The sequence below is a fragment of the Stegastes partitus genome, unplaced genomic scaffold, assembly GCF_000690725.1.
Source record: "Stegastes partitus isolate 25-593 unplaced genomic scaffold, Stegastes_partitus-1.0.2 Scaffold907, whole genome shotgun sequence".
Lineage (NCBI taxonomy): Eukaryota > Metazoa > Chordata > Actinopteri > Pomacentridae > Stegastes > Stegastes partitus.
This window is the reverse complement of record NW_007578638.1, coordinates 155,358-165,754: the sequence shown is the minus strand read 5'-3', so window position 1 is coordinate 165,754 and position 10,397 is coordinate 155,358. Positions and strand designations below refer to the sequence as shown.

The 10,397-nt window shown below is 43.2% G+C and overlaps 1 protein-coding gene across 4 annotated transcripts in view; it reads left to right on the top strand.

Moving 5' to 3' along the window:
* Positions 1-662: 662 nt before the first annotated feature.
* cabp1b (calcium binding protein 1b) overlaps positions 663-10,397 on the top strand; it is a 12,605-nt gene continuing 2,870 nt past the window's right edge. The window contains exons 1-7 of one of the 4 annotated variants that reach the window (XM_008293734.1): positions 663-836; positions 3,387-3,554; positions 4,433-4,463; positions 4,555-4,698; positions 6,252-6,361; positions 6,657-6,731; positions 6,869-6,941. In XM_008293734.1, the coding sequence (XP_008291956.1) occupies positions 663-836; positions 3,387-3,554; positions 4,433-4,463; positions 4,555-4,698; positions 6,252-6,361; positions 6,657-6,731; positions 6,869-6,941 (775 nt within the window). Of the gene's footprint in view, positions 846-3,386; positions 3,555-4,432; positions 4,464-4,554; positions 4,699-6,251; positions 6,362-6,656; positions 6,732-6,868; positions 6,942-10,397 lie in introns of those variants that run through there. The other 3 variants (XM_008293735.1, XM_008293738.1, XM_008293736.1) reach the window with 3 other exon arrangements.

Below are 10,397 nucleotides of genomic sequence, written 5' to 3'. Positions count from 1 at the left end.
TGTGTGTGTGTGTGTGTGTGTGCATGTTTGGATTAGTGTCTCCAGCGTCTTGCTCAGGGGAAGGTAATATGCTTGTCCGAACGAGCTTCTTCTGTCACATTCGCATAGATGGTTTAAAAACTGTGGAGTGAGCGGGAGTTGGGGGGAGGAAGAGAGTGAGGGGAAAAACGAGTAGAGAGACAGACTGACGGACACAGAGAGAGAGAGAGAGAGAGGGAGAGAGAGAGAGAGGGTAGAGGGGAGGGAGGGAGGAAAGACACAGTAGGAGAGAGGATGGAATGAATAAGCAATCTTGGCTTTTTCTACTCCTGGCACTTGCATCTCGCACTGATCACATGCATGCTTCCTCTCCCTCGCGTACCTTTATGTTGTTCTGATCCGTCCTTCGTTGTTGTTTACATATACCCTCCTTTGTCTCAGTGTCCCTCCTCCTCCTCCTCCTCCCACCCTCCACCTCCTCCTATACCTCCCGGCGTCCTTGCCTCTAGGTCCTCCCCGGCGCAACTCCTTCGTCCTTTTTTTCACCCTCCTATCCGATCCCCCCCTTTCTGCCGCCTTATGATGTCCCCGCTCCTCTCCCTGCCTTTTCCCAAATGTCCTCTTATATTAGTCGATGACCCACTGAACCCTCTTTCCCTTTCTAATCACTCCTGTTCCCATGCATGCCTGGAAACACATGCAAACACGCATGCATGCACGTGCACTTACATACAGGCGCACAGATACAGTTAGAGAGAAAACATAAAACAAGAAGGACTTTCTTTTTTTTTCTTTTTTCTTTCCTACTCTTTGCAATGGGCAACTCTGTAAAGTCGCTTAAAATTTTCACCAAGAAGGTAAGGTCCGCTCTGAGGTTTTTCACTCTGCTTTGAATCCCCTGACTCTTGGTGCATGTTTGTCTAATGATGTGTCCCCAACTTGATCGATGGATATTGACTTGATCTCTCCCGACTCCGACTTCTCACTAACAGGCTGCGTCTCTGTGCTGCTCAGTGGAGAATATGTTTCAAGGTGTTGCGTCGGTCAGTGTTGCCCCATACAGAGGGGCTTAAAGTCCAGATTACTGATGTAGGACTCTCTTTAAAACTCATTCTGCATGCACGTAGGATGTCTTTTCGCTTGTTAGTTGCATTCAGAGCTGCTTGTGTCTGACCCATTGACTGTGAATCAGGATCAGGTCACCACAGCTTAGAGCCGCTCACATGAATTCTACCTCACCACAAAGCGGAGGATGCTACCCTGTTGAACCTGCACCTGCGGGACACGATCAGTCGGTGGAAATGTTGCAAACAGGTGTGCTGTTGCGACTACATCAGATTCTCTCAGCACTGGACTTTTTTTTTTTTTTTCCTCTCTTTTTTTGGGGGCTATATTTGTCTACTTTAGTGCTACATCTCTTACATCTGCTGTCCTCTTCGTATCACTGTATGCTTGAATAGACTCTCAGTGTAGCAGGGAGGCAGTCCCACAAATAGAATTTCCAGCTGCACATCCTTGAGGAAGCACAATATGACAAGCAACTGTTGATGCCATCTGTGCAAAACGGGTTGGAGTGCTGCAGAAGTTCTTGCTTCACTTCAGCCTTTCTCTGACACCGTTTCAGATTTTTTTTTTCTTTTCTTGTGTGTGTGCGCGCGCTTTTTTTTTTTTTCTTTCTTCTTGTTATATAACTGCTAGCGCGTGGCTTCATACTACTTTTCTGGCACGATATAGCCACGGACAGCCCTGCTCCATGCATCACTTGGTCAGATTACCCAGTGGGCATCCGTTCCTGTGGTGAGAACTGTAGGGATGCACGAACTGGCATTAGAGACGACACGGTAACAGATGGAGTGTGAAGGTCATTTATAATAATAATATTATGTTTATTTGCATAGAGCACAAGTGTGCATATGAATCTTTCATGGCGTATGCATGCAAATGTCTCATGTTTACTGTATAAAGCATCTGAAGATGGTACTAGGTCATGTCAGAGACACGTTCCAGCAGCAGCAACATGGTCCCTGGGTAATCTGCTGTCTTATTGATTCTATTCCGCTTGCTTTTAGCCAAACTGTAGCAACTGAAGACCAAACCAGAGATGTTACGGCTTTAAAATCAGTTGATCTCAGCTTGAGAAAAATAGTAATAGAGATCTGTTTTCTAACAGTCGCTCGAGAGTTGCCTTACGCTGCTGCTCTCTAATTCGATGATTGGAGCCTTTTTGACTTTAATCAGAGGAAGCAGAGGCAGCGATTGCCCGTCTTTAATTAACCTGTAGGCCTCTCAGTAATTGGGATGACTGATGTAAATAATAAAAAAAAAAACATTTGCCCCCTGGTTGATGGGCTAATTGGTGATTATAATTAAATGGTTGGCTGAACTTAAGCATCTTTTGGACGACAAAATTGTTGTGTAGGAAAAAACAAAACTGAAACTTGTGGAGGAACAAGCAACTACCCCGGTGTGAGGTTTGTGGTCGATCAACACTTTAAATTCCCTCAAACCACCACACACTGAACTAACTAACTAATTAACTAACTACCTGACTAACAGATGCTAACAGATTTGCACTGTGTCATCAAACTGGCTTTAAAAGATTATCTAATTTTTCCAACTTGTATTTTCTGTTGGTATTTCTGGTCGTCATTGCGACCCGTTATGATGATATTGTGCTCACTGTATTCTGAGATTTGGGAACTTGAGCACTCAAACAAGCCGACATTTCAGTAAAATGATGCAACCCGCTGAAGGAATGCATGACAGCAGATCTCATCTGAATCAGGGGGTGAGTCTGTAAATTGTGATTTAAGTGCACAACAAGCAGTTTGGGGAGTCTGACTTGACTGATTGTGTTGGTGATAATGCCGCTTCCCCACATCTCATCGATTAGTTTCGGTGAGCACAATGTTATCGTAACCATTAGAGATGCTGGCCAAAACCACAAAAGCAAATCTATTTTTGTAAGAAATCAGAATAATCCCGTAATCCCACAGAGCATGAGGCTTTCATTGCTTTGTGGCATTAATAGAAGGTTGTATATTTGCTATGCGGTTACTTCCGCCGCTGGTATTCTCTGTTACACATCATGTGGACACTGTTGTGCAGGATGGTGACGTACCGGATGGATTCATAGATGGCATCAGTTGCTGTGTCATGATATCACACCTCCTTTTCTCCCTGACTGAGCTGTTTTCCTCCATCACGACTGACCTGACTCCAAACCTTTCTGTGACTGACAGACATGTGTCTGTCACCCCCCACCCCCCTTCTCTTACCTTCCATCCCACCTCCATGCTGGCTCCTTGTTGACACCCTGCCTCAACAAACTGAGTCACAGTCTCTATCTACCCCTGTCTTTGCATCTGCTTCCACTCTCTGGCCCCCCACCCCGGATGCTGCTCAAGGACCAGAAGAAGAACTACAAAGCAGTGCAGTCCTGTGAGGAAGGGGGATCTGGGGGGGCCTATCTTGAGCCACTAGTAGCCCTGGCCCAGAACGGAGCCAACATGCACAACGTACTGGGGCCTGCATGCATCTTTCTACGCAAGGGCTTCGCTGAGAGCCGGCAGGCTGTACGTAAGTCCAGAAAATATCATGTGCATGCATGCCAAGAGAGATTAGCACACAATGCAGAACATGCACAATAACCAAAAGCCATCATGAATGTGTGTAGCAATCACCTTCTAATGTAACATCAGCACCTGACGCATGCAAAGACGAGTGGTGGAGCTGAGGAGACGGTCCTTTGAGAATGTGAAAACTCGGAGTGTTCTTGATGCCGGATGAGAGAACGTGTGTGTGTGTGTTTGTGTGTGTATTTATGCACGAGGCTGACCCAAAAACATGGTGGACATTTGAAACAAGATGGAGGATTATTAAGGCAGGTTATGGCTCTCACATTGTGATTATTTCCTTTTGTCTATTTGCAGGACTTGACAACATGACTTGTTATTAAAATAAAAAAAAAAAAAGCAGTGATGCTGAAATCCTCAGTGTAGACGACCGTCCTGGTGATGAGCTCTCAGATGGATACAGGGGTTGAGATTGGGTCACTCTAATTCAATGGCACATAAAGGGATAGTGTTTATTTATATCTTTGCACAATCAGAAACACAAGGAACTTAAATATAAAACTAGATATTAATTCATCAAACCTACGCTACACATACAGAGAACAAACACTGCATCTTCTAATTCTGCTGTTTCACTTTGATTTGAAGGTCTAGTTATGACATAGATGGCTAAGACTCTGCATGTTTCCTTCACTGAGTGATCTCACTGATGAGCACTTCCTCTCTAGCTGGAAGGAATCCCGAAGACTGCTGGCACTCTGTGGCACATATCTGTCTTTTCCAGTTTATTTTTTACAGCGCCATGTTGTGTGAGGGATACTGGGTGTTGGCATGACTTTAAAATATCAGCACTAACCTTGCGTTGTGATCCCTCACAGGACCGAGAGTTGAGGCCAGAAGAAATGGATGGTACGTTTTAGACAAAAACTGCACTTTCCAAAATATTCTGAAGTACATTACAGCTCTCTTAACATTCACGTTTTGTCTCCCTTGTTCTCAGAGTTGCGTGAAGCTTTCAAGGAGTTTGACAAAGACAAAGACGGGTTTATTGGCTGTAAAGACCTGGGCAACTGCATGAGGACGATGGGCTACATGCCGACAGAGATGGAGCTCATAGAACTGAGCCAGCAGATCAACATGAACTGTAACTAAATCTGTGTTTGTCTGTACACGTCTGTGAATTATTTCCCCCCCTTTTTTTTTTGCTTTCCTGTGACAAGCACTAACAATCAAACGGTGCAGAAACTTTGAGATCAACCCTCTTACAGACACTTCAGACAGCGGAGGAATAAGTGCACTTCTGCTGTCAGGCTGTACTCTTCTACTCATTACTCTTACTGAAAATAGTCAAATCTACCCCCAAAAAACTCTCTGCTTACATCATCAGTGGCCTCTCTCAGACAACTGATAGCTGTTAAAGTTGTGCCACTTTTAACAATCATTTTCCTGCCTTTTGTCGGTTATTTCAAACAACCGTTGTGTACAAAAACACGGGCCATCTTTTCTTTATACTATAAAGTAACCCACTTGTTGTGCTTATCTCCTGTCTCCAGTGGGATGGTAGCTGATGCATTATACCATATTTATTGCAGCAAATCTGAATTAAATAGCTGGCATCTTAAAACTAGTCTAGTCTTGCAGAAACACATGAGCCACTTATAAATGAATATCATAGTATAAAACAGCTAACATCAATTTGATCTACTTATTCAATTAAAAACAACAATAACAACAACAAAAAACTACTGTTTAAAACATGGTTTCAGCTTTAAATGACAAAAACTGCTGCTGTCAGTTGACATTTTTCTACTTTTATGGTAAAGTTTTTTGGATTTTGACAAACGGTAGCTGCCACTGGTTCTAGAATCGTCTCTCTGATTGGTCAAAATGTTTCCAGACACTTACTCTTCTGTCCGATTTCTTTCCCATTACAAAGGGAGTTCCCCAAGGTTCTGTCCTGGGACCATTTTCTTTTTGTTCTTCACTGTTTACGCAAACAGTATTACCTCAACATTGTGAAGTTCCACCTGACATCTTCTGTTCTAACTGCAGCTACAGCTATAATTAAACATCCTCCAAAAATACCTTATAAATTCGAAACTGGTTGTAAACTGTGGCTAAACAAAATGGATGTTTTTTTTCAAATGCAACAAAATATTGGCAATGGTGTTTTTCCTGTTGACATAATAGACTGAGCAACATTATCAGTATTTAGGCAGTTTAAAGTGCACATTGCCAGGGTGTTATGAAAAACTGGGACTGAAACTGAGTCTTCTCTGCAGGTGCCAATAAACTCACACATAGTGGGGACGATCTTGATCGAATTGTATCCTACATACTTGGGATATGCTTCAACAACATTTTAAATTGACCTAGTTAATACTTTTGACACAATTGCTGGTTTAATCGCCACTCTTAATTACTGTAGCTGTCATTGCTTTAATTTTTGGAAAGTGTACTTATGGTTATACTGACCTATTTATGTGTCTCACTGTCGATTCCTACACTGTTTAATTTCAGCTTTATTTTATCGAGCCTATTCTCTGTTACTGCTATTCAATTGGAGTTATGTCTTCATTTATTGTACAAGCTTTGACATTGATGGTTTCCCCCTTAAAGTGTTTTCCGAGTTTCTGAACCAGTCTCTAAGAAAGTACTGAGGTTAACTCCCTTCCTTCTTTTCAATCCGTCCAACAGTGGGAGGACACGTTGACTTTGAGGACTTTGTTGAACTCATGGGGCCCAAACTTCTGGCTGAAACAGCAGACATGATCGGAGTGAAGGAGCTGAGGGATGCGTTCAAGGAGGTGAGGAAAGGCAAAGCTTACACAACAGTATAGTGAGTGTGATAACGGCATTAGGACTCGTTTCACAATGAGTTAAACTGGAGAGAAAAATCTAGTTAAACTTTGATTACTTTACAGAATTCACTTAATAATATGTGTTGAGTTTTACCTTTAATAAACAAGTGATTATGGGAATGGCAGCCACATCATACCAAAAACAAAAGTATCTGACATCAGTGATGAAAGAGAAAAGACAGTTTCTCAATGTGATTCAATCCTATTTAATGCTTCTCTGCCCATTTTTCCTCACTTCCAGTTCGACACCAACGGCGACGGCCAGATCAGCACCGCAGAACTCAGAGAAGCCATGAAGAAACTTTTAGGACAACAGGTACAGAGGCGCTGCTGGGGGAGAGTTTGTCTTCCTCTCTTCGGCTCTCCATCAATCACTGTCTGCCTGAATTCTCTCAGTTCTCTGAGTTTGTGCCACCAAAGTTCACACTTTCCTCCCCAAACTGACGTTTTCAGGTTGGACACAGAGACCTGGAGGAGATCCTCCGAGACATTGACCTCAACGGAGACGGACACGTAGACTTTGAAGGTAAAAGAAATCCTGTGCGGCATGTGTGTGCAAATCGCAAAACATTTCACTGCAAGCAAAGACGTGAAACCAAACATGATTACGCATTCAGTTTTTCTGTTGGTGTCTCTTCTCACCCAATCCTTCTGTTTATCTCTCTAACATACATGCACACACACACACACAGGATGAGCAAAAAATCCCAACATGTGTCTGGCTTATATCCCGACGCCACGCTGATAGTGAGGTGCAGGGGATGAAGGCAGTAGGTCTGTCTGTCAGATTATCTCCGTTCCCAGGGATTATGTCACCTCATAGAAAACCCGCTGAGAAAAAAGATGCATGCAGGCTGCCGGGGATGAAAATATAAGCAAGCATTGCTGTTCTCAGAGGTGCAACTGCAGGGACACATTTTCACGTTTTTTCTGCATGCAAGTGGTTCAAGCAATATTTGTTAGAATGTATGTAGATTACAGTTATTATAGTCCTGAATATTGTGACTTTGTGATCAGATGTGTGGAAGAAACATCAAAGCATGGTAGCATTGTGAACAACCGAATAAAAGAGGGACTGAATATAAACACTGAACACTTATAGACTGAAGATGATGACAGCAAACGATGACATAGCTTTGCATCCAACATTGTTAACCTTGCATTTAATAAATTAATAGAATTGTTGTCCCTCATGTCAACAAACTGTACAGCGTTGACATAGTCCATCTAATATTTTGCAAACATATGTGTTCAGCATAGGCTGCATGGTGGCGCGATGGTTAGCATCGTTGCCTCGCAGCTAGAACGTCACCAGTTCGCTTCCCAGTGAGGACACCTGGGATCTTTCTCCCCGTGCAGCGTGGGTTCTCTCCGGGTTCTCNCTCTCAACAATCAGCCCTCTCGGTTTTTGTGACCTTCATTGACCTTGTTCTGCGAGCCCTCCTTTTGAAAATCCGGAAGCCTGCTAATGAAAGAGGAGCTGTTATGCTCTGCGAAAGAAATTATTATTATCAAGGAGAATTTTTTTTTTTTTTCAAATTAAATTTAGATGAAAGGGTTTGTGCATTAGCCAGAAGAGGGAGCAAGTAGCATTTGTATCAATGGGTTTGAACTCACAGTGAGCAGAGAGAGAGAGGAAGAGAGTGAGAGAGGAGGGGAAGGAGATTAACAGTCCACTGTTTGTCACATCAGCGAGCCGGGGAAAAGTGAAAGGGCAGAAAATGAAAAGGAAGCGAGGTAATCGGACAAATCAGCAGGACAAAAGAGCAAAATAGGAAGAGAGTGGCCTCCTCGTGTTAGAGACCTGATGATTGTTATATAAGGCAAACACTCATCAGCTTTCACTTCCCCGTTTCCACCTGACAGCTCCGAAGACAATGTGAGGAAAAAACTCCAAAAACACACACTGGCTCACTTCCCTGATAGTTTTCCTGTTACTTATCTGACATTTCCTATCTGCCGTTCCCTTTCTTCTTTTCTCTGCTCCTGCAAAAATCTCTCTTCCTCATCTTCCTCCCCCCTCTTCTTTTTTTTTTCTGCCTCCTGGGGCACAGCGACCTTGATGATGTTTAATAAGAGCGAATGAAGAGAGAGAAGAGTTCTGCACAAATGAGTGAATTAAGGAGAAACATTTAGGTGGAAAATGGAGGAAAATGAGTAGCGGCGTCGCCACAGCGTATGCCTCCAGTCTGTCTAGAGTATAAAAGGCTATTTTTAGACACACACGGGGTATTTTTATATCTGTGCCGGCACAAGAAGGAGGTAGAAAGCTCACTCTTTGGTTAAACCCCCTCTTTTGAGTTGAGGATTAGCGCACACCAACTGCACGTGCTTCAAAGTGAATCGTATGTGTGTGGCGATGCTAAATATTTATGGAGACCTGGAGGCTGAAAGAGGAAAAAAATCAGTGTGAGACACTTTGAGAGCCGAGAAAGGAGGCAGAGGATAAATGAGTCAGAGGAGAAAACAGCAGAGGGTTTAATTGACACGCAGCGGGATGTTTAACTGGAGTAGCAGCTGATTGTGCCGTCGGAAACTAATACTTTAATACCTCGATATGCCGCGTGAAAATGTTCACGCTTTTGGCTAATCTGATCCCAACAAATGAATCAGCTGTAGGACAACAGTGTGACGTCTCAGCTCCAGCACAAGAAGATGACGCAAGTGTGCATTGTATGTTTTTCACTGCCTGATGACGAAAATGTGCGCACATGAAAAAAAAAAAAAAACAACTCATGGTCACAGTGTTTATCTCTGTCTCCTCATCAGGATGTTCTGGGAACTTTAAGAGGAAGGATCTGTAATAAATGCATAAGAAGAAACATATAAAATCTTGTTTTTCAGAGGCAAAAATAGCACTTGGCATCTTGATTTAAAAAAAAAAAAAGGGGAGGGTTGGTGAACACATGAGAGCGTGTTATTACATCAGTGCCCTCCTTCCTACATTATATCTCAGCTCATTTAACACAGTTGATGGCAGTGGATGAAACAGGATTATATTTGACCTCGAAATCTTCAATAAATAGCAAAGGCAATTATTAATATTTGCTCCTTGAATTAGATTTCAGTCTAGTGCGTGCGCGTAGATTTCTTTGAGCTGCAGTGACGAAATTGCAAAAATGAAGACTATAGTGTTGGGTTCTTGCACAACCTGCGACAAACGGTACCCCCCCCCCCAAAAAAAAGAAATCATCTGATGTTAGCGAGATGTCCTCAGCATGCAGCGTGTGTGAGCGGTTATGTAAAAAATTTGCAAAGTAAATCCTGTGTTTCTGAGTGAGTAATTGTGTGAGCGAGAGGGGAAAAGGATACAGCAGTGGAGGGAGATGGATCTCATGCCCGTGCACACTAACGGTCTGACATTATGAGAGCTGACGGCTCCTGCGTCTGACGTCTGATGTGTTCTGAAGTTCACAATGAGCCTCCGGTGAGAGGCTGGATGAATCATCCGCAGAACAACACAGAGGAGTCGCGCAGATATTGAATGGGAGCGAGATCTGAGACAACTTCGGCGTGAATGTGTTTGTTTAAATCGCGGCGAACAGACAAGGTCGAACGGGAGAGGATGTGCATCTGTGCCGCAGTGACGACGGCCACCTTGAGAGGGAAGGCTGCTGGTAGAAACATAACAGGAGGGTTTTTACTGTGTTTGGTGGTTTGATGTTTTTTTGTTGTGACAGCAGTAAAAGATCCTTAAAGCCTCCCTCTAATTAAAAATGTTGTTTTGATCACTGGATACACTGAACTTGGATGTTTGACCTTCACTGGGCAGATTGGTGCACGTGCAGTTTGACAGTTCAGTCTGTTCTGACATTCGTCTGCTGAAGGGGAAACGTTTCCGTATGCTCACTTTGAATTTAAATTTAACATGTCTACGTACAAGATCCAGTACACATCCTACACAAAGGTGATGCAGAAACTTGAAACACAAAACACAGAGCGTCCGAGTCTCTCAATGTTGGAGATGTCTTGACAAAAAGAA